Source organism: Geotrypetes seraphini, chromosome 10 (genome assembly GCF_902459505.1).
Source record: "Geotrypetes seraphini chromosome 10, aGeoSer1.1, whole genome shotgun sequence".
NCBI classification, from domain to species: Eukaryota; Metazoa; Chordata; class Amphibia; order Gymnophiona; family Dermophiidae; genus Geotrypetes; species Geotrypetes seraphini.
The window spans coordinates 27,789,151-27,812,944 of NC_047093.1; the positions used below are offsets into that span (position 1 = coordinate 27,789,151).

General features: G+C 43.9%; 1 protein-coding gene across 2 annotated transcripts in view; it reads left to right on the plus strand.

The window, feature by feature from the left end:
- The window catches only part of LOC117368041 (proton channel OTOP2-like), a 49,349-nt gene extending 26,126 nt beyond the window's left edge, over window positions 1-23,223 (plus strand). For both annotated transcript variants that reach the window (XM_033961288.1, XM_033961287.1), the window contains 6 exons: window positions 3,525-3,947; window positions 6,591-6,727; window positions 10,965-11,023; window positions 12,737-12,924; window positions 14,902-15,785; window positions 22,267-23,223. In XM_033961288.1, the coding sequence (XP_033817179.1) occupies window positions 3,554-3,947; window positions 6,591-6,727; window positions 10,965-11,023; window positions 12,737-12,924; window positions 14,902-15,785; window positions 22,267-22,437 (1,833 nt within the window). In that variant the 5' untranslated portion in view covers window positions 3,525-3,553 and the 3' untranslated portion in view covers window positions 22,438-23,223. The remainder of the gene's footprint in view (window positions 1-3,524; window positions 3,948-6,590; window positions 6,728-10,964; window positions 11,024-12,736; window positions 12,925-14,901; window positions 15,786-22,266) is intronic.
- Window positions 23,224-23,794: the final 571 nt, after the last annotated feature.

A 23,794-nucleotide genomic window follows, 5' to 3' on the forward strand; every position in this document is an offset into this window, starting at 1 on the left:
AGCAACGGTATTTCCAGATGCTAAGCTGCCTTCTAACCTTTTAAATCCTTTTAAAGACAATTAGATTGTTAGAAAACCTCACTGCAAGCTCTGACATGTCGTTTAATAGCTGTAGTCTGGCAGTAAAGCAGAGAAAGACAAGTTCAGCTTAGCAATAGGTCTATAGTGGCTGGACTGTTAAAGGGCGTTTACACTTTATGTATATCAATTTTTATTGAAAGAATCAAATAATCAGTACAATAGGATAATACAAAAATACATTCAATACAATAAGAATCACAATAATATTTCATACAAATTTAAATCATTCTTTCAAATTTAATTTCCATATGAATTAATTCAATCTTATCTACACCCCCCTTAATTCCATCCCCTACCCACTATGTTCCCCTAAATGAAATCCCTCACCCTGGATGAAAGTTGACAAAAATAAACAATTAAAATAAAAAACTGGAATGTAATTAGTAAACCTAATTTTCATAATAAATCATTGATAACCATACTTCGTATTTTTGGTGAAAGATTCTGAATATAAGGATCCCAAACCTCCATAAAAAGATGAGGTTTTTTTAGGTGAACCTCAAACCTCCCAACTCTCAAATAAAAATAAGCGATGTAATTGATTCCTCCCATGCCAAAAACTTGGAGATTCTATCTGCAACCAAAGAAACAGGAACCCCTGAGTTTACAGTAAACGGAAGCTCCATTGATGACTCTCAAGAAATTTTACTTTCCTTCACTTCCCTGTATCCAACTACAGTTGAACAATAATAATAATTACAGATATTATGCACAACTGTTTGTATCTGCATTTCTCTAAGGTAATTGCTACCCTCTCTAGGGAATAGGTTGATTTGGGACAGGAAATGTTATGAAGAAACAACCCTCTTGTTTGTTGTTGTATTCTTTTGTTTTTCTGTATGTTTATATGGAAACCGTTTAGGTAGAGGCGGTATATACTGTAAATTTGAAAAAATAAATAATTGCTATGACTGTATAACATTTCGAAATCCGACTTGGCCGTGAGCTATCCAGATCGATGTAATCAACAGGGTTAATTTCTACAAAGAAATGATTTAACCTTGAACATGTTTATGGATGATAAAAATATTCGGCTAATGTTTGTTCATTTTTTATTCGAAATTCATGTATTATTTCTTAAAAGCGAGTAGATACTAAGGGCTCCTTTTATCAAGGTGCGGTAGGCGGTCAACGCGCGGAATACCGCGCGTTCAACCGCTTGTCGCGCTAGTCGCTAACGCCTCCATTGATGAGGCGTTAGGTTTTCGGCTTGCCGCGGGGGTTAGCGCGTGAAGAAATGTTCGACGCGCTAACCCCCGTAGCGCACCTTGACAAAAGGAGCCCTAAGCTTAGAGACAGAAATCATGGAAGATGGAATAAAGACACTCAGGGCTCCTTTTACGAAGGCACGTTAGCAGTTTAATGCGCGTAATAGCGTGCGCTAAACCGCCGGCCGCGCTAGCCGCTACCACCTCCTCTTGAGCAGGCGGTAGTTTTTCAGCTAGCGCGGGGGTTAGCGTGTGATGAAAAGTCACGCGCGTTAAACCCGCTAACGCGCCTTCGTAAAAGGAGCCCTAACAGGCAAGTCTATAACTGGGAATCCACATTTTTATGCCTCTTGTGCATGTAAAGTTACAGAATACTAGCATTTATGTGGTTTTGTAAAAAGGGGGGGTTATTTATTTATTTAAAAAATTTTTTTTTTATACCGCTTATCAACTAAACGGTTCACATGAGTTAAGCAAACATAATAATTATGACAAATTAAAACTAAGGGCTCCTTTTACTAAGGTGCGCTAGCGGTTTTAGCGCACGCTAAACGCTAACACCTCCATAAAGCTTGCGTTAGTATTTTCGTTTAGCGTGCGCTAAAAACACTAGCGCACCTTAGTAAAAGGAGCCCTAAAAGTTAATGAATAGATAGAATTAAGAGGTAAACATGTTTTAGGCTGATTTTTTTTTTTTTTTGTTGATTATCTATTTATTGAGTCATAATTATATGGTTTTGATTTATGTGTTTTGTTTTCCTCTGATGTTACAATGGATGTGCTAATTTATTTATTTTGACTGTATGTTGTTTTTATGTTTGATAGTTTGATATTTTAACCCCGATGCAACTTGTGGGCGAAACAGGGCCACATTTTATTATTTGTTTAAAGAAACACTCTTTTAGAATATCTTTCTCTCCAGTGTGGCAGTTCGGCTTGATTGGTCTTAAAGTCAAGACAGCAAAAAGGCTGTTCTAACTTTGGGGTCCTTTTACTAAATGCTAACGTGCCCATTATATTCTATGCGTGTGTTAGCATTTAGCGTGCTCTAAATTGGTTAGTATGCCTTAGTTAAAGGACCCCTTTTTCTGCTTTCCTATCTGGACACTGGTCTGAATATCAGCCAGATTTCTCTGGACAAATTTGAAACAGAATTCCAAAGGTTCCTCTTATCGGATGCTTCTACTTGAATCGTTCTTCTAAGCTTGCGTGCGTGCGGGGACAGGCAGGCACAATGCAAGCAGGGCTGGTCCTCGTGCGCCGGACCCAACCAGCGGACGCACAATTCATGAGGATCCAGTGCCTTCATCCTTCTCCTGCATCTCAGGCATTTCTTTTGATGATTCAGGCATCTTCAAGGGGATGAGTAGAAAAGATGTAATGGAGAGCTGTAGAAAATTCGACCGATGGGAACGGGCGGAGACTAAAGACTGGGGATTAGGGGGAAGCAGGAGGAAATGGGTAGTGCTCGGGCCCCGGGCACTGCACGTGCTCAGAAAAAAAAAAATCTCACTGAGCTATTGTAGAGCTTATCCGCAAATGGGAGCTGATGGGACATCACCCATATGTGGCTGACTCATCCTGCTTGTCCTAGGAAAATCCTTCTTCTATTCCTCCTATTATGATTCAAGCCACACGAGTGTCCTGGATACAGATCCTACCCTTTTGTCTTGTCCATCCCCTCTATCCTATCAAATGTGTAGTTCTGCCCTCTTCCCTTACGGTTAATGTCTAGACTAAGGGGATCTTTTACTAAGGTATGCTAGCTGATTTAGCACACGCTAAATGCCAACGCATGCCATGGAACATAATGGGTGCGTTAGCAAGCGCTAAATTGGCTAGCGCGCCTTAGTAAAAGACCCCCCTAAGTGCATTACCCTCCCCTGATTATTAGTCTGTAAGTTGCTTAGATATTTTATTGATTGGTGGGATATTAATCCGGCGCGCTGAGGTCTTGCGCGCATTTGTCTTAGCGGCTTTGTCCTCGCGCGATTGTCCTGCATGCTTTACAGATGGAAAATGCTTTCTAAAATCATCTTCTGATTGGTTTGAACATAAAGGCATGAGTGATCTACTGCATTAATATGTTTTTATTTCTATTTATTTATTCATGTATTATATACAGACCTTCTGAAGTGGGCACCATGTGCTTTGGAGCCTAGGATTACCTTTCAAATGGTTTCTGTTATGATTTGTGTGAAGGGAATTCTGATTATCACTTTTGTTTCTTTGCAGTGATCCCATCTTCCCATAGTAATCAAACTATGTCTAACCAGACCCTCCCAAAGGAGACCACAAACAGCCATGAAGACCAAACCACAGATTCTGCTTTCATGGATCAGACAGTGGATACATCGGTCTCCACCCACCGAACTTCCCACCTCAGTGTAAACCCTCAGCCATCATCTGAAGCCTGGAAGAAAGGAGGGAGCCTATTATCTGCCTTACTGGCCATCAACATGCTGTTGATTGGTTGTGCTTTTGTTAGCAGTGGGGCTGCAGATGAAGTACCTATTCGGGAAAAAGAGGTGCTCTGTTTTCTCACTGTGATGATGATGTTGTCAATAGTCTGGATGGTCTTCCAGCTGAGGTTCACCTATATGCACAAAGATGCCGTCCTCTACAAGGATTCCCACGCAGGACCTATCTGGTTGCGAGGTACGAGTGCCCTAATCAAGGAAGAACAGAGGGTCCTTAGCTAATCTTACCAAGTCTGTGCCATAGATAAGTTTGGCATTCTGGTGGTCAGTACTAAGGGGGTAACCTAGGTTAGAGACTAGTTAATGAGAGATGGTACAGAGAGGGGGCAAGTGGAGTTAATGCTTGAGAGAGAAAAATGGTCAAGGAACAGTCTTGGAGACTGTCACTACATAGAATTTTCTTAATTTGGAAGGGTGTATGGGAAAGATCGAAATACGAAAGCACATCTTCACAGAAAGACTGGTGGATATATGGTGCAGTTTCCTACCATAGTTCAAATTGGCTTGGAAGAATGGTAGAGGAAGGCAAAGAAAAGTAAGAGACCAAATAAAATCTGACATATTGTGAGAGGTAGGACAAACGAGCCAGCTACAAGTAGATGGAAGTTTCTTTATATATTATCGACAGAAAAAGAATAGAAAAAGGCCTATCCTAACAGTAAACAGATATAAGTTGGACTCTGAGTATGACTGTGCTATTAATTTGAGCTCATCCCTAAGGATCTTTGGAGGAATTAATCATCGATTGGCATATGTTCAGCCTTGTGAATGAAATAGTTTGAGCATACTCGTATATTGGGAAAGATGTGGATGATAATCCTTGTGCAGATCCTTGCTGAAACACAGCTGCATCGAGTATCTAATCAATAAAGGTGTTTTTGTACGTACTATCCTGCTTATGGTTCATTCGACTCATTGGCCAACATTTATGTCTATTTGTAGTACTTGGGAAAAAGTTGAAGGATATTTTTTAAAGGATATTTCCCAGGGTAGATTGTCCTGTGTTCCCCTCAGAGCAGCAAAAGCTACATTTGAGCTATCACGGTGGGGAAGGAGGGGGGGAGGTTGGGAGTTGGAAGGGGACACATTCCGATCATGCGAGGAAGAGGGTTTGCGGACTATTTAAAATAAGGAGACAAAAAAAGAATCAGGTATAAACAGTGGAGAAGACGAGAACACCAGTATGGCAAAGAAAGCCTTATTGCCGAAATGGTTCATACATACAACCTGATGTGGCCATGTTTTGACAGACGCCTACATCAGGGTATAGTTTCTAAAAACAAAACACACATGTCTTAAAATGAACAACAAAACTGAATAGGAATTAAAGAATTAAATTAAATAGAAACCATACTGGTGAACAACATTCCACCTGATATTCAGCAATGTTTAACTGGCCAGGAAAGGCTCCTGGCTAGTTAAATGGCTTTTTGCTAGCTCAGGGGTGGGCAACTCCGGTCTTTGAGGGCCGGATTCCCGTCGGGTTTTCAGGATTTTCCCAATGAATATGCATGAGATCTGTTTGCATGCACTGCTTTCAATGCATATTCATTGGGGAAATATTGAAAACCCGACTGGAATCCAGCCCTCAAAGACCGGAGTTGCCCACCCCTGGGCTAGCTAACCAATGATGTTCAACAAGAGATAGCCAGAATAGCCACCATTTTAAGCGCTGGCTGGTAAAGTTTAGTGGCCAAATCAGGCCATGCAAAAAGCAGGTCTACCTTTAACTGCTATAACCTAGCTGGCCAGCGCTTAAAATTAACTTACTAATAGGCCCCCTTTTATCAAGCATTTTAGTGCGGGCACGGTAAATGTTCCGGCACTCATAGGACATAAGAGTATTTCCTGCAGTGGCAACGCTACTATGGCATGATAAAAAGGAGCCTTAGCCAGTTAAGTTTGAGCCAGCCAATGATAGACCAGATATTCAATGCCAGTCACTGGAAATGCCTTGGCATTGAATGTCGGTGGTCAGCGCCAACTGTGGGATTTAGCCGGCCTCCCTCTCAATATCTTTATATTGTTGTTCACCAGTATGGATTTTGTTTAATTTATTTTGTTTCCTGATTTTGGCCATTGTGGGTGATATCAGCCTCTTGTGTTCTCCTTGCGTGCCATTTACCCCCCAACTGGCCACCTGGACAAACAGCAGCCGTAAAACTCATGCTCCTTTTCCATGATCCCTTATAGACAGTTTTCAAAGAGAAAGTGTCTGGCTGATTTCTATTTTGGAGATAGCTCAACCTAGGGGTTACCAGACGTCCGGATTTCCACGGACATGTCCCCCTTTCGAGGACATGTCCAGGGGTCCGGACGGCTTTCCGAAACCCGGCGCTTTGTCTGGGTTTTGGAAAACTTCTGACGTCGGGAATGGCATCCACGAACACGCAGATGCAATGCGGTGATATCACGCGCGCCTGCGTGTGATATAATCGTGTCGCATCCGTGCATGTGCAGATGCCGTCCCGATGCACGAACAGGTTAAGGGGGGGGAGGGCAGGACGTGATGCGGACGGAACTGGGTGGCCATGGGGGCGTGGCCATGGATTTGGATTTTCCTTTGGGAAAATCTGGTAACCCTAGCTAAGCCTTATGCTAAAGTGTGCATAATCATACAATGACTTGGGCTATTCCAAATTGTCCTCTCAGTCACAATTGTCATATGAAAACTCTGTCATCTTCTTTAGATAGAAAATCTAAACCCCCCCCTGCCTGACAGACGATACGTTTTTCCCTTACTCATAAGGTTCCTTTCACTCAATGTTGGTATTCTTCTCATCCCAGTTTGATGTATCTGACGAGCTTTGTTTTTAAACAGGTGGGCTTGTCTTATTTGGGACGTGTTCATTAGCCCTGGATATATTAAAAATTGGATATTACATTGGCTACATCAGGTGCGAGTCTCCAATCAAAATAATTTACCCTGTGGTACAGGCGGTCTTTGTGGTTTTCCAGGTGAGCTCCACAGCATGAATTAACCTTTTGTCTCTAGTCTCGGGGAGGTTAACTAAGCTTTAGCACATCCATTCTACTCTCATGGATACACTCAGGAGAGCTTATTTCATTTGATTGATTTGATTTCTTCCATTTGTGCGTCACACATACCTATACAAGCTCTTGGCGACATTACAGAGGAAGGGGTTAGAAGAGGGTAGGGAGGACAATGGAGGGCAGGAAGATACAGGAGGAGAAGAGGATACAAGTGATTAGGTGTCAAATAGATGAGTTTTCAGTTTCTTCCAGAATTTGGTGTGGTTAGGTTCCGTCCTGGTCATTTCAGTAAGGTCATTCCAAGTTTTTACGCCTAGAAAGGTGAGCATGGAGTGGAAAACACGTTTGCATTGCAGAATTTTTTCACCCAGGAGCTCAGAACGGGTTACAGCAATACATTCAAAGTGTTTGGGGTACAGGAGTAACGGTAAATTCACTGTTGACTGGGGACTTTAGGGCAGTGGCAGTGGTAGCCATGGTATATAGTCCTGACTATAGCTTAGATACACTCTTTAGCTTTTTTTCAATCTGTCTTGGGAGAAACCAGAGCAGCACTTTTGAAAACAAGGCTGTTCAGGAGAAAGTTCATGTTTTTCTATACCTATACTGGGGAAACCAGGTAAGTTCAGCACGCATTGGAGAAAGCAGATTGTAACTGTTAAGTTGAATAATGAAATGGATATAACAATAACAATAATCTAATATAATAAAGAGCTAGCCGCGCATGCACACTCCTATTTGCGTGTTCCGTGCGTGTAGGTCTGTGGCCAAAGGAGTGCGAATGCACGCTAATACGTCACCAGCCGATCGCCTCCACAAGCCGGACCGCAGCCAGACAACGATCTCCGTTCCTCCTTTGCCGCCGATCTCCGTTCCTCCTTTGCCGCCCACCCCTTTCTCTTCCCGCGGACCCGAATGGCGATTCCAGCAGCGTGTGCATCAGTCTCCACACGCTGCTTCGGGCCCTTCTACTGCCCTGATTTGCTCTGCCGCATCTCTGATGATGTCATCAGGGACGTGCCAGAGTAAATCAGGGCAGTAGAAGGACCCGAAGCAGCGTGTGGAATCACCACCTTTGTAGTCCAGACTGCGGGAAGGGAAAGGGGGGGGGGGTAGAGGAAACGCTAATGCTGCTGCACAGGGAACTGGTGGGGGGGGAGGGAAATGGAGGGGGAGGGAATGCTGCTTTGGATAGACAGACAGAGGGAGGAAGGGAGACAGAAAGAAAAGAAAGACACAGGGGCAGGGAGATACACAGAAAGACAGACAAGCAAAGGGGGCCAGGGACAGAGACAGACAGAAAGGACAGCGGGAGCCGCGTCAGGAGGGGTGCGGGGTGCGGCAGTGGGAACTTTTCCAATGGGTGCAACTGGGCGGCTGTTGGGAACCTCTGATAAGGGGCAGAGCAAGGTAAGAGTATCATAGGGATAAGAAGGAGGAGGGGGATAAAAAAGGAAGGGATGCCTACTGCTGGACAGGGGGGAGAAGGAAAGAGATGCTGATGGACAGGGGGCTGATGGACAGGGGGGGTGAAGAAAAAGGATCGAGGACTAATGATGGACAGGGGGAGAAGGAAAGAAATGCTGCTGGACAGGGGGGAGGTAAAACAAAGGGAGAAGGGCTGTTGCTGCATAAGGAGAGCAGTGAAGGGGTGGTGGTGGACACAGTGGAGGTAAAAGGAAGGGAAAATGGACAGGGGGAGCAGGCAAGGGGTGGTGATGGACAGCCAAGGAAAAAGAAAGGCAGAAAGAAAGAAAGCGGCTAAGGAGAGAGAGAGAAAGAAAGAAAGACAGACACACACACACATATGTTCTAACACCCGTTAATGTAACGGGCTTAAAGACTAGTAATAATAATAATAATTTATTTTCTTGCTTACCGCCCTACCAACAGTTCTAGGTGGTTCACAACAGAAAAACTGAGACATTTCAGTAAAAATACAATCTCATATACAGTACTACTAATATATCATTGAATACAACATTATTTCAAAAACACACAATTAAAATACATCAATTAAATGCGACATTAGTTAAAAAAACTATTAAAAATACATAAACTATATTCAGAAAATCAAAATTCTTGTTTATCAAATAGGTAAGTTTTTTATGATTTCCTAAATATAGGGTAAGAATAAGCTTGAACAATCAATGAACTCATCCAGGAGTTCATCTTCCCCGTCTGATATTCCAATGTCTTGTCCAGAAAAGTCTTGTAACGACAGGCCCTTGGGGTACGGAAGATGAACATACCTGAGTTTCTGGCCTATGGCTAAGAGGAAGGCTCAAGACTAACACCCAAATTATTTTTTATACTTTGGGCTAGTAAGATGCAATGCACAGGCAGGATGCATGGAGGGTCACCTTTTGGTCATGCATCCTAGTCACCTGTAATGCTGCTTTAGTCAAGTGTTCTAAGGGAAGCCTTCTATATTTGGCCTCAAGAAAAAGGGTTTTTGAAGGTTCAAACTTATGCCCAAGTGAGGTGGGGAGGGGGGTAGAAATTACAGAGAGGAAATTTCCAGATGCTGTAAAAGAAGATCATTTGGTACCTTTAAGCAACATGATAGCAGCAGGGGCAGACTGACAGGCATCTAGGCACCTAGGCAATAAGGCTCCTGGCCCTCCCCATACCTGTTTCTCTGTAGCAGAAGGTGGCAGTAATGGCAGTGGTTCTCTTCAGCTGTTTGCCATTGAGCTTGCAGCCTGCTGTCTGCTGTGTCCAACCCTTGCTGAAGTAGGAAGTTATCTCAGAAGAAGGGCGGGATGAGCTGAGAGCAAGCTGCGAGCTTGATAGCAGACAGCTGGCAAGAATTGCTGGGCCCCCAGCTGGCGGGAAGCACTGGGCCTGGTCAGTCTGCCCTTGGACAACAGGTAACGAACAATAGGGATGGGCTAGGGTTACCAGACATCTGGATTTCCCCAGACATGTCCGGGGGGTCCGGACGGCTTTTCAAAACCCTGTACTTTGTCCGGGTATTGAAAAGCTGTGTCGGGCAGGGAGGAAGTCCACTCATACATGGCCGTCACGTGATTATGTCATGCGCACTTGTGTGTGCATATGACATCATGACATAGCGTCTGCGCAGGCGCGTACTTCCTCCCTGCCCGACAAGAGCAGGCAGCGGGGGCGGGGCTAGGGGGTCTGGATTTTCCGAAAGGAAAATCTAGCAACCCTAGGATGGGTGACCCACAAAATTTTGTTTCATTCCTTTCCTGTGTTGGGTGCAGCATTGTTTGTTTTGTTTTCTTTGGTTAGACTTCATTTTCATTTTAGGAGCAACGTTAAGAGCACACTCTCTTTCCTCCTTCTAGAACACCACTGGAAATAGTGTTGCATTGTTATTAGCAAGTGAAAAAATGCAAAGTGTGTTTTTCCTACTCAGTTGGTTTTTTTTTTAATGATATGCAATAACATGGGATACGACACTCACCTTTCCTACTTTGTTGCAAAAAGCCCATCCCAAAAATGTTTTGGCACAGCTAGAGCTGCACATTGATTAAAAATTTCTAATCGTATAAAGTGTGCCCCCCCTCACATATCCTTCTATACTCATACAGTGGCAAATATAGATAGCAAAAGTAAATTCTCAGAATTGACATGTTTTAAAATAAAATAAAAAGAAATCATTTTTCTCACCTTTCTTGCCTGGTGATTTTAAAGACAGAATAAAATAATTAGAAAAATAAAATCACCAAGCTACAAAGATAAGAAAAATGATTGATCTTCATTTTAATAATTAAAATGTCAGTTCTAAGAATTTACTTCTGCTGTCTATATTTGCCACTGTACGAGTATAGGATATGTGGGGGGGGGGGGAACATTTTATGCGATTAAACATTTTAATTGTGATTAATCGCGATTAATCAATGTGCAGCCCAAATCACAGCTTGTATTTATATACTTATATAAGTTGCTCCATTTACCTCCTGTGCATTAGTCCATAATTGATCTCTTAGCTTCCTGTTTATCCTACCTTTGAACCTGGTAAGCGAGAATAAAGCAAATCTTAATTCATTAGAGATGGATGTGAAAAAAAGAGAAAATAGGCTTTGAAGGACCAGATAGATATAAAAAGAACCCTCACTACATACAGCATCTCTTTTAACATTTAAAAGCATGCATTTCTAACTTCATTTTAAGAAATTTATGGATTCTATAGAGAAAGTTTTACTGTTTGTTTTTGAATGTTTTTTTCTAGACCTACTTTCTTTGGGTTTCCTGCAAACACTGTGTTCAGATCCACACTCAGATAACCAGGTGAGCTCCCACCTTCAGCTGCTGGTATGATTAAGTTAGGGGTGTAGATGGAAAACAAAACCTCTTGTTTCATTTTGGAGATTTTTATTTTTATTTCCTTTTCCATTTATCTTATTTTGTTTTGTTTTCCATACATGCCTCTTTCTTTCTTTAACTTTGAGGCCCTTTTACAAAAGTAAGATAAAATCTGGCTAGCAAGAGGGATGCCCACTTCTTCTTGCCGGCAGGCCTGCCTCTTCAAAATGGCAAGCTCTCCCCTCCCTGGTACATCCTGGGATGCACTGGGGAGGGGCCTAAGACTCTGATTGGCCCAGATACCTAAGGCCCTTCCCATAGAAGAGGCCTTAGGCAATGTGTACTGGGAGGAGCCTAAGACTCCAATTGATTAAGATACCTAAGGCCCTTCCCATAGGAGATTGGAGGGGGGATAGGGGGGTTGAGCTGGAGGGTTCTCCTCCCAGCCCACCAGGGTCCTCTCTTGGGGGTAGTGTGGTGGAAGGGGTCAGAAGGGTAGCCTTGTTGGGAGGAGGGTGGGGGTGTGGGGGATCCAGGCTTTGGTCAGTCAGGGGTGTGGGGTGGTCAGGGTGGCTGAGGCAAGAGGGAGTGGGCTTTCCTCCTGCTGATTTTTTTAAGTTGTTGGGTGGGGAGGCCATTGGGAGGGATTGGGGTGTGTGTGAGGGTGTCTGGGTAGCCGAGGCAGGAGGGAGTGGGCATCCCTCCTGTCAATGATATTCGTGGGAGGGATCAGATAACCGTGATATTCGTGGGGGGGATTGGGAGCGGGGGGGGGAGGTTCAGGTAGATGCAATCTTTGCAGAGGGGGGTGGTTCAGGAGCATGGGGACACAGGTTTCAGATGTAGGAGCAACTGGATATCGCTCCTGCCTCTCTATTTTTATGACAGACCTGGCATTTTTTTTCGGGTCCTTAGTAGCCTTCACTAGATTTAGTGACTGCCTTAGGCCATTGATTGGAGAGCCTTTTTAATATTAATGACCTCATGTTTAATACTAATGAAGTTGTTTGCATGGGAGAGTCGGAGAATGTAGGAATGCATGGAAAAGCACACAGTGAACCACAGTCGGCAAATTAGGTCAACGCTAAACCAGTTCAAGCTGGTTTAGCAATGATGGTTAGACGGTCAGTGAGTATTGTGTATCCAGGCCTCTATTTATTTTTTTAAGTTCAAAATGTTTATTGGTTATTTTCACAATAAAACAAGGAAAAACAAGACATAAACTGTGCATTAAGACAAAACAACTCGAATAATCAAATGTGATCCAATTGTTATGATTAATTTCTGTCGAACAAGAAAGTAGCTATTTTAACCCTGTAAGATAATAATAACGTTGATTAAGACAGTCAAATGGAAGAATTTATTTGATGTACATTATAATGAATGGTGGCATACGGTGGTGCTTGATTGCCAAATATGAAAGATGCTTTGCAGAAAAGCATGGTTCCCTTAAAAAAATACCAACAAATTTGGGACCCCCTCCACATATACTGCACCTCTTAACAATATTGTACTTTATGGCCTATTTCCATAGGATCACCAATATGACGTTATTATTACCTTACAGGCCTCTAGTCTTTAATCCAACCCCTCTTCTCCTGTTGCACCTGAGGCTGACCTACTTGCCTCTCCTCCACAATCAAGCCCTGCTTTTTCCTAACCTGGTTGTGTGGTCATCCTGTTCGTCTATCCCCATAGGTATGGTCTGATGCTCGTCTTGAGTACTAACATGGCCGTGTGGATGGCGGCAGTGACAGATGAATCGGTGCATCAGTCAAAGGAGATAGAGGAAAAATACCTCGAGAACTACGTCAAGGAGCAGTATTTAACAATAAAACACAACTTCAGTGAAATGGAAAATATTACCCACAGACTGGCTGCTGCAGGTATCGTTCACTTCCAGAAAGCTTCATTTTTCCACAGAGGGTGAATAGAGTGAAAATGTTTCTTGTCATACTTCCTGAGTATGACACATTCAGTTGTCATACTCAGGAAGAAACAAACTTAAGGCCCTCTTTTTCTAAGCTGCGGGATAGGTTTCTACCGCTGCCTGGGATGCTAAGTGCTCCGACGCTGCTCAGAAGCTCATAGGAATTCTTTGAGCTTTGGAGCATTTAGTGCTCTGGGCCGCAGTAAAAACCTCTCCCGCAGCTTAGTAAAAGAAATGGGGGTTAGGAAAGATAGAGAAGGCAAGAGAACACTGGCGCTGACTAGCTGGATTATACGAGTATTTAGCTGTTGCAGTTCAATATTTGAGGAATGGGAAAGGGTGCTTTTTCTTTTGTTAGCTGTTTGTTTTATTTAAAATGAGAAAAAAAAAAAACCAAAACTCAACAACCAATGGAATGTGGGCCAGGCTCAAGAAATCAAAAGCTCCCCTGAGGTAGCCCCTTTGGTTTGAGTCCCCCTGGACAATAGCATGCCCCTTCTACACCTGATCAACCCCCCCCACCCCCATCAGATATCCTAGCCCACTCAGCACTCTCCATAGAGTATCCTCTCACAGGGAAGCCCCCACCCAAACAGAAACAGAGAAAAATGAAAGGAGATAAAGACCATTGGCCTATCTACCCAACCATGTCCTCTCCTTTAGAGATCCAAGGCTACTTGTCCCAAGCTTCCTTGAATTCAGATACACTTTTTGTCTTCACCACCTCCATTCCAAGCATTCACCACCCTTTCCTTGAAAAAGTGTTTTCCGAGGTTACTTTCGAATCTATCCCTTTTCACCTTCATCCTATGCCCCTTCCAGGGGCATAGTAAGGGGGGAGTTGCGGTCCGCCCTGGGTGCCGTCTTGATGGGGGTACCGGCACCCATCCTCCTCTCTGCCCCCTCCCCGCTCCCCTGCCACACTCGCGCCTTCACTCCCATCCCCCACCACTGTACCTCTAGCAGCAAATCCAACCTGTTGCTTACGCCAGCGTTGGCTCTCCCTCTGACCTCACTTCTGGGTCCTGTGACGTCAGAGGGAGTGCCAACGCCAATATGGGCAGCGAGTTAGTGATGCTGCTTACATTGGGAAAGTTGAAGAGGTGGGGGGGCAGGGAAGAGGGTAGGAGAGAGGCGGCACTGCCCCGAGCACCTCTCACCCTCACAATGCCACTGGCCTCCTCATTCCAGAGCTTACACGTACTACAGGCAGGATATGAACCAAGCTCCCCTCTAACCTCTGGGGTACTCTTCTGTGACACTCAATGGAGGTGGAGGGGCAGTCCACCCTGGGCACCGTCTCGGTGAGTGCGCAGGCACCTGTCCTCTTCTCTGCCCTCCCCCCACTCCTTCCCGCCACCCCACTGCCACATGTGCGTGCTGTTTCCCTTCCCCCCTACCTCTGTAACATTCCTGGCGTGAGCCGCAATCCCCAAGCTGCTGTCATGCCAGTATCGGCTCTTCCTCTGATGTCACTTCCTGGACCCGTGCCTAGGAAGTGACATCAGAGGAAGAGCTGATGCTATCCCTGGACGCCTCTCACCCTTGCTACGCCACTGATGCCACTTATGCAACCAGCACTAAGGGCTCCTTTTATCAAGCCGCGCTAGCGGTTTAATGCGCATAATAACACATGCTAAACCGCCGGCCGCGCTAGCCGCTACCACCTCCTCTTGAGCAGGCGGTAGTTTTTGGCCAGCGCAGGGGTTAACGCGCGTTAACCCCGCTAGCGCGGCTTGATAAAAGGAGCCCTAAGTATTGGTGTCATAAATACTTTTAAGTTTTCTGGCATGCAGTTGAGTAAATTTGTGCATGTTTTATAAAATACCCTCATTGGACTTCCAAGGGCAGTAATCTGTGGTGATATATGGTGTTAGAAAAAGAAGGATTGCATTTCAATTTAAGCGTATCCATTTGTCCTTTTCAATTGAAGGTGAATCATATATCGGGTGCAGCTGCATCACAAGAATCTGTCATATCTTCGAGAAAGGATTTTATTACATGTATCCCTTCAACATCGAATACAGCCTTTTTGCTTCTGCAATAACTTACGTCATGTGGAAGAATGTTGGACGCCTCATCGATGATGACATCCACCACCAGCAGCAGCATCGGCTGAAATTCTGCTTTTGTAAGCAGACCCTCTTCATAGGTTTGCTTACGGGAATATGTATGCTTGCTGTTGGCCTTGTGGCTTTCATAAGCTACAAAATAAACGTGAGAACCAGCGACAACAAGGACCGAGCCCTTATCATGTTTTATATTTTCAACATCGTGTGCCTGAGTCTCATGTCCCTCGGGGCTCTTGCAGGATCCATCATTTACAGGTTTGATAAGAGGGAGATAGATAACGAGAAGAATCCCAGCAGAAAATTAGATGTAGCCCTACTGTTGGGGGCTACACTTGGGCAATACTGCATTTCTTACTACTCCATTTTGGCCATGGTGACCATCAGCCCCAAAGAACTCCTGAATTGCCTGAATCTAGTTTATGCATTGATGATGGTCATCCAGCACACAGTGCAGAACATGTTCATCATCGAAGGTCTTCATCGGCGATCTTTCAAGCACGTTCAACATGAGCAGAACGATGACCCTTTAGGACTCATCTACATCAATAAAAGCATCTCCATCCCCTTCCCCGATGACAGCAGCTCATCGTCACCATCCACCCTGAATCACAGTGAAGAACCAACAAGGATCCAAACTGGTAAATCAACGGATGCAATGCACCTCACAATGCATTACAAGAAGAACAGCTGGAAGAGTCGGATTTTGAAGGAGCTTTCCTTATTTCTGCTTCTGTGTAATGTCATTGTAAGTAAAATCTGGCAGCTTATACATATGAAAAAAACTCCAAGTCGAATGTTTCAAATTACAAAATCAAAAAATAGTACATTCAAATTAATAGCCAGTTAGAGGGACTAATCCAAAGCAGGAAGTAGTGGAGAAAAAGACCTCAGTGTCACACAGGATAGGAGTAAAACTATCTATTCTGAGGACAATCTAGCTTCAAATAAAAATTTGAAGAACAAGACACATCCTTGGTCATAATAAAACTCCACTCAAACTAACATTGCTCTTAATTTACTGATTTACAAAACTATATAGGCAACCTGAACACTCTGAATAACAAGTTGAGTAGCAATAAATCATAACCCACTTATCTTCCAAAGATGTCTCCTCAACCCGGCTTCATGTAGGAAAACAAGAAAAGTACTTCTCAGAAAGATCTTGTCTGCCAAAGAGTCCACAAAATCAAAGATAGCGATCTACATGAAGCTGGGTTGAGGAGACATCTTTGGAAGATAGGTTGGGTTTCATTTATTGTTTCAAGTTTTATTTGAGTTTGATGAATCGCTTATTTAGTTTTACTAAGCGAGGTACAAAATTGATAAAAATATAAACATATATTTAGACATACAATTTAAAATTTAGAATAATGGGTTAGACAAATAGACTTACAGACCCACTAATACAAAAGGTAAGAGGGAACAGAACTACAATTCAGTATTTTTTAAATACAGAGGAGAACCATATATGAAGAAAACAATAGGAAGGAAAGAGTGCAATCAAAGAAGGAAAGTAAAATAAAGTTTAAACATACTCAACTTGTTATTCAAAGTGTTCAGATTGCCTATACAGTTTAGTAAATCAGTAAATTAAGAGCAATGGTAGTTTGAGTAGAGATTTTTTTTATGATTGGGGATGTGTCTTCTTCTTCAAATATTTATTTGAAGCTAGATTGTCCTCAGGATAGATAGTTTTACTCCTATCCTGTGTGACGCTGAGGTCTTTTTCTCCACTACTTCCTGCTTTGGATTAGTCCCTCTTATTGGCTGTTAATTGGAATGTACCACAGTATTTCATACAGAGGGGTTCGTAGTCTTGTACATTGATGGTGTGTTCTTAGTTCCACTAGGTCAGGGGTGTCCAATGTCAGTCCTCGAGGGTCGCAATCCAGTCGGGTTTTCAGGATTTCCCCAATGAATATGCATGAGATCTATTAGCATACAATGAAAGCAGGGCATGCAAATAGACCTCATGTATATTCATTGGGGACATCCTGAAAATCCGACTGGACTGCGGCCCTCGAGGACCGACATTGGACACCCCTGACCTAGGTAGTCATTGATGACCTTATAAGTATAATGAACCAAACATTCTTTAGCGGCACAACAAGGTGACATGAAATAAATCTCAGGTTCTAGAAGAAAGCCTGCTGTGAATATTATTGTATTAACTCTTGAACAGCTACAGGTCAGTATTTAAAATTCAGTTATATGTTTGATCCTGTATTGAGTGAATAACTACTGTTAAAAAATTGAGGGCATTCTGCGGGTATTTTAAGTTATATATACCGTGTTCCCCTGCGAATTTGCGAATCGCAGACTCGCTCACTCACAGTCTGCTCCGACCGCCTCTTCCTTAGGTAAAGTCGGGCTACATCAATCAGGAGCTGCGTGTCAAAGCAGCTCCTGATTGGTGTAGCCCAACTTTACCTAAGGAAGAGGCGGTCGGAGCAGACCATGATTTTCTTCAACCGCCGGCACTCCAGCTGCCCTCTCCTGCCTCCCCTGCCTTTTGACAGGCAAAAAAAACACATTTGCGGTTTTTTGAAATTCATGGGGGGTCCTGGAACGGAACCCCCGTGAATTTCAGGGGAATACTGTATAACACATATAGAGCAGGAAGAGCAGAGTTGGGGCATTCTGAGAGTGGGGTTACAAATCCATATTAATTTAAACATATAGGTGCCAGTAATCAGCTCCCATTATCCTATTCCCATAGCACTTAAATGCAAACGCTAGTTGCAGAATCTAAAAATTGTGCAGTATGCTACCGCAAGGTTGATTACGAGACTCTACCGCAAGGTTGATTACGAGACTCTCTTAAGTTTGAACAAACAAAGCGGAACACTAGGGAGTCCAAAGCACATTGAATAAAATAGTCCATGTAATAACAAGTTGTTCTCTGGGAGAACAATTCAGGTCAAAGCAGTCACTTTCTCACAGTTCCAAGCAGTCTTATTTCTCTCAGCATGGCCGTGTTTTGGCTGGTGAGCCTTCATCAGCAGAAGGAAAACACGCCTTGCAAACTCACTGGTCGAGATGATATACCTGATGCTTAGAACACGGTTCTAAATGAGCTGTAGCCAGTAAAGCAAACACACACCAACCCCCTCTTTTACTAAGGTGCGCTATGCTTTTTAGCGTGCGGTAAATATCGCGCGCTAAACACATGCTAAACGCTAACACATGCATGTTATCCGGATCTTTTCCAGATAAGCCCCGCCAAAAAGTTAACCCCCGCCACCCAAATAAGATTATAAAAAAGAGGCGCGATCTGTAGAAAGTAAAGTGGGGGGTTCCCCCCCACGCCCCCTCCCCCGTCGGAGCCCTTAAAAAAATGGTTGACAGTTTATCCTATTTTTTATAATGCTAAGTTTCATATCCTCTTTTTATAATCTTTTTTGGGTGCTCCGACGAGGGTGTGTGGGGGGGAACCCCCCCCCCCCACTTTACTTTATACATATCGCATCGCGTTGTGGGGGCGTTGTGCTGAGAACTTCACTGGTTAAGGTTGCGTGCGCTGGCAAAAGGTGGCGGGGCTTAACTTTTGGCGCGTGCACTTTTTCCATTAGTGGCGGGGCTTATCTGGAAAAGATCCTGTTATCCTATGGATGCATTAGCGGTTAGTGCATTTGTTGATTTAGCGCATGCTAAAACGCTTAGCCCACCTTTGTAAAAGGAGCCCCAAAATGCTGACAGCTTTGATAAATATTTTGGTGTGTGATTGTTTTACTGGCTATAGCTCATTTTCTTTGCATTCTACGCATCAGCTGATATCTTCTCGACCAGTGAGTTTGCAGGGTGTGTTTTCCTTCTCTGGATGAAAGGGATTGGCACTTGTATATTGCTTTTTTGGAGTTTTACAACCACACTCAAAATGGTTTACATACAGGTACTTCAAACATTTTCCTTCTCTGTCCCGGTGGGCTCACAATCTATCTAATGTACCTGGGGCAGTGGAGCATTAAGTGAGTTGCCCAGAGTCACAAGAAGCAGTGTGGGGTTTGAACCCACAGCCTCAGGGTGCTGAAGCTGTAGCTCTAACCACTGCACCACACTCTCCTCCAATACAATATCAGAAGTGAGCCAAGTATAGAACAATGAAGCCATTGTGACATCACTGATGAGGTTGGCATTTATTGGTGGAATGAGGCATTATGACATCAGAGAAAAGGATTGGGACCTGTATACTATCTTTACAATTACATTCAAAGCGGTTTACATACAGGTACTGCAAGCATTTTGCCTGTCTATCCCAGTGGGCTCACAATCTATCTAATGTACCGGGGGCAGTGAAGCATTAAGTGACTTGCTCAGGGTCACAAGGAGCAGTGCAGGATTTGAACCACAACTTCAGGGTGTTGAGCCTGTAGCTCTAACCACTACGCCACATTCTCCTCACCAGCCAAAACATGGCTGTGTCAAGAGAAAGTGACTGCTTGGAACTGTCTGTTCTCCCAGAGAGCAACTTGTTATTACATGGACTGTTTTATATTTTATTAAAAGTGCTTTGGACTCCCTAATGTTCCACTTTGTTTGTTCATTTGTTGACATCCCATGGAACTTTTTTTTTTTTGTTCCTTTTGTTTATTAATCTCTAATTTGCCCAAATTACATCAATATTGAAACAGCTCCATTGGCTGCCTATAAAGTACAGCATATAATATAAGATCCTGGCAGTTAATCTTCGGGCTTTGTGTACAAGGTTCCATGGTTTTTTAAAACTGTTATTAGGGCTCTGAGGTCTGACTCAGCAATCAAGCAATGCGGCTAACGTTGGTCTTGATAACGTTGGCCTTGATAACGTTGGCCTTATGTCGCGATGAGAGCTTCGGCATTCTCAGTAGCAGGGCCTTTGATGTGGAATGTTTCACCTGGTCAGCTACATCTGCTCTGCAGTTTAAGAAATGATTCAAAGCGCAGTTCTTCGTTCGAGTATTTCTAAATGAACAACTGCAGCGGATTAAGAGATAGGACGGTACAAAGACAGCATCTATATAAACTCTTGAGAAAGAGAACGTATAATACAGGAGAAGACAAGGACACAAAGTAGGGAGATTTGCATAAGAACATAAGAATAGCCTTACTGGGTCAGAGCAATGGTCCATCAAGCCCAGTAGCTCGTTCTCATGGTGGCCAATCCAGGTCCTTAGTATCTGGCCAAAACCCAAGGAGTAGCAACATTCCATACAGAATCTCAAAGAATAGCAAGATTCCGGAATCCCAGAGAGTAGCAAGATTCTAGAATCCCAAGGAGTAGCAACATTCCATGCTACCGATCCAGGGCAAGCAGTGGCTTCCCCCATGTCTTTCTCAATAACAGACTATGGACTTTTCCTCCAGGAACTTATCCAAACCTTTCTTAAAACCAGCTACGCTATCCACTCTTACCACATCCTCTGGCAGCATGTTCCAGAGCTTAACTATTCTCTGAGTGAAAAAATATTTCCTCCTATTGGTTTTAAAAGTATTTCCCTGTAACGTCATTGAGTGTCCCCTAGTCTTTGTAATTTTTGACGGAGTGAAAATTCGATCCACTTGTACCCGTTCTACTCCACTCAGGATTTTGTAGACTTCAGTCATATCTCTCCCTCGGTCGTCTCTTTTCCAAGCTGAAGAGCTCTAACCGTTTTAGCCTTTCCTCATACGAGAGGAGTTCCATGCACGGGTATAATAAGGAATGTTATATACAAAGGGATAATGGGAACTTTTCTGAAACTAGTAAAAGAAAATGGATTAGCTCTCAAGTTGAAAAGAAGATGTACACCTTTTTCAAAACACTGTTTGAGATACTGTATTTAGAAAGCCTGTTTAGGGTTAATACCATCCAAATGCACAAGCTCAGAAGTTGGAAACAGTAGCGTCGCAAGGGTGAGCGACGTCCGGGGCGGTGGTGCTCCTCCCTCGCCCTTTTCCCCAACCCCCCTGCAGCACGCGCGTGCCCCTTCCCCATACCTTTTTGACTTCAGCGAGCAGCCACCAACTTACTGCCCATGTCGGCTTCGGTGCTGTCTGTGATGTCACTTCATAGGCGTGGGTCACAGAAGCGACATCAGAGAGAGCCCCGAAGTTGAAAAGGTATGGGGGAAGAGAAGGGGCGTGGAAGGGGGGGGTGAAGTGGGAAGGGGAGGTGGAGAGGTGCCGGCACCCTGAGCAAGATGGCGCTCGGGGCGGTCCACCCCCCTCGCCTACCCCCCATTTCTATGCCACTGGCTGGAAAGGTACAAGTCACCTAGGGGAGGGAGAAGAGTGACACCAGACACCGGGCTCTGCATAATCTCTTCTGTGATTGTGGTCACACATTTTGGGCTTGATTCTAAAAATGGCGCCTAAACTGGTGAGCACCCAGGGAAACGGCACGTCATTCAAAGGCACCATTTATAGAATTACGCCTAACGGTGCCTAACCCAAGTTAGGTGCAGGTAGGCAGCAGACACTTAGATGCTGGTATATTAGGCCAGAGTTTCCTGGGCCTAAAATACCAGTGGCCTAACTCAGTCCCTAACCATGCCTACTTTTCAAGTAGGTGCCAGCAGGTGCCTCAGTGTAGATCGGGGGTGTCCAACCTTTTGGCTTCCCTGGGCCGCACTGGCCAAAAAAAATGTTTCTGGGGCTGCGCAAACGCTGCAGTAAGACAGAGGAGGGAGCCAGCAAGACGGTAAACACCCAGGGGCAGCAGAGGAAAACACTGCATTGCCCTTGACTGGGCAAAAGTACAAAATACTTCACGGGGCCGCATGCGGCCCTTGGGCTGCAGGTTGGACACCCCTTGTGTAGATGCTTACATCGCACCTGCCTCAAAATAATTTAGCAGCACCGAAAGAGCCAATTAAAAAATTAAGGCCCTCTTTTACTAAACCACAGTAGAGGTTCCTACCGCGGTCTGGACCGCTAAATGCGCCAATGCTCATGGGAATTCTATGAGCGTGGGAGCAGCGTCGGAACATTTAGCACTCTAGGGTACGGTAGACCTCTACTGTGGTTGAGTAAAAGAGGGCCTTAATTTTTTAATTGGTTCATTTGGGGCTGCTAAAATTACCGCAGCTTAGTAAAAGAGGGGGTAAGTTAGGATCCTAGATTGACTAGGCATGCCAATCTAATCGCCTAACAGTAGCTGCTTTTTATACAGTAGAATCAGGGCCTTCATGCTCTCTCTTCATCTCTGTTCAGTTCCCCCTGGTTTCTTCAGAAGTCTTTGCAACTAAAATGATCATTTTTCTCCACAGTGCTGGATCATGCCTGCATTTGGCGCTCGTCTGCAGTTCACGGCTGGATTGGAGCTGAAATTCTATGGACTTTCTAAATGGGTTATCCTCACAAACATCTGTTTGCCTTTTGGGATTTTCTATCGAATGCATGCAGCTGCCAGCCTATTTGAAGTCTACGTTATGTCCTAGCCAAGCATCAGCAGAGAAGCAAAGGCCCACAGTCTTGTGCAATCTTCATCCAGATCACGAAGTCATCCTGAGAAAGCTGTGCAACCTCGTATGAGGCCAAAAAGAAAAAAAACAATCCTACAACCCAGCTTTGGCAGGGTGACAGGTGACATTATTTCGACATGTGCTTTTCGATGGCTTCGTTGAGGACAACTTAGCCCACTCGTATGGAGTCAGCCGGCTCGTTCCGAGGTTATGAACGTTGGCCACCATTCAGATTCCAGGCCGTCCTAAAAACACGGTTGAGTTGAAGAGGATTTTGCAGGCTAGCGCTGAAATCTCTGCGTTGCCTGGCTCAAATTCCACAGCAGTCCTGGTTGCTTGGAGAAGGCCGAGGTCATCTCTGATAACATCGATAAAAAAGAAATAAAATTTGATAGGTATCTTCCATAGCTAGGCAGTATTAAAATTTCCATCAATTGTTTCCAAAGAGAGCAATAGTTTCCATGAGGAGTTAGAATTGAAAATTGGAATGCCGTGTTATTTTATTTAATTAAAAAAAAAAATTGGGGTTTTTAATTGTGATTTTATAGCTTAGAGGACGGTCCAGTTTTACTTTTAGCATCTGACATCAAACTGACTGCTCCAAATATTTGCACATTTTGCCATGAAATCATGTGTTTCCTCTTGAAAGATTACATTTGTGATCAAGGTTGGGTATTTTTTCATAGTAGGCAATGTAGATGCAGTTCCTTAAATGCATCTGACATTTAGAATTCAAATGGAATAAAGCTATTTTATTTAGTATATTCTTTTTGGTTTTATTATTTCAAATGAGATAGTTGTGATTTTGTAGTGAATGTAGAGATCCTGAATGCTGTATGTTTGATATTTGTGTAGTACCTGGCTATTTGTGTGGATTTGAATTTAATTACTCACCTTAAACCCATTCTCAAAGAACATAAGAATTGCCGCTACTGGGTCAGACCAGTGGTCCATCGTGCCCAGCAGTCTGCTCACGCGTGGGCCCTCTAGTCAAAGATCAGCGCCCTAACTGAGACTAGCCTTACCTGTGTATGTTCTGGTTCAGCAGGAACTTGTCCAACTTTGTCTTGAATCCCTGGAGGGTGTTTTCCCCTATAACAGCCTCCGGAAGAGCGTTCCAGTTTTCTACCACTCTCTGGGTGAAGAAAAACTTCCTTACGTTTGTATGGAATCTATCCCCTTTTAACTTTAGAGAGTGCCCTCTTGTTCTCTCTACCTTGGAGAGGTGAACAACCTGTCCTTATCTACTAAGTCTATTCCCTTCATTATCTTGAATGTGTCAATCATGTCCCCTCTCAGTCTCCTCTTTTCAAGGGAGAAGAGGCCCAGGTTC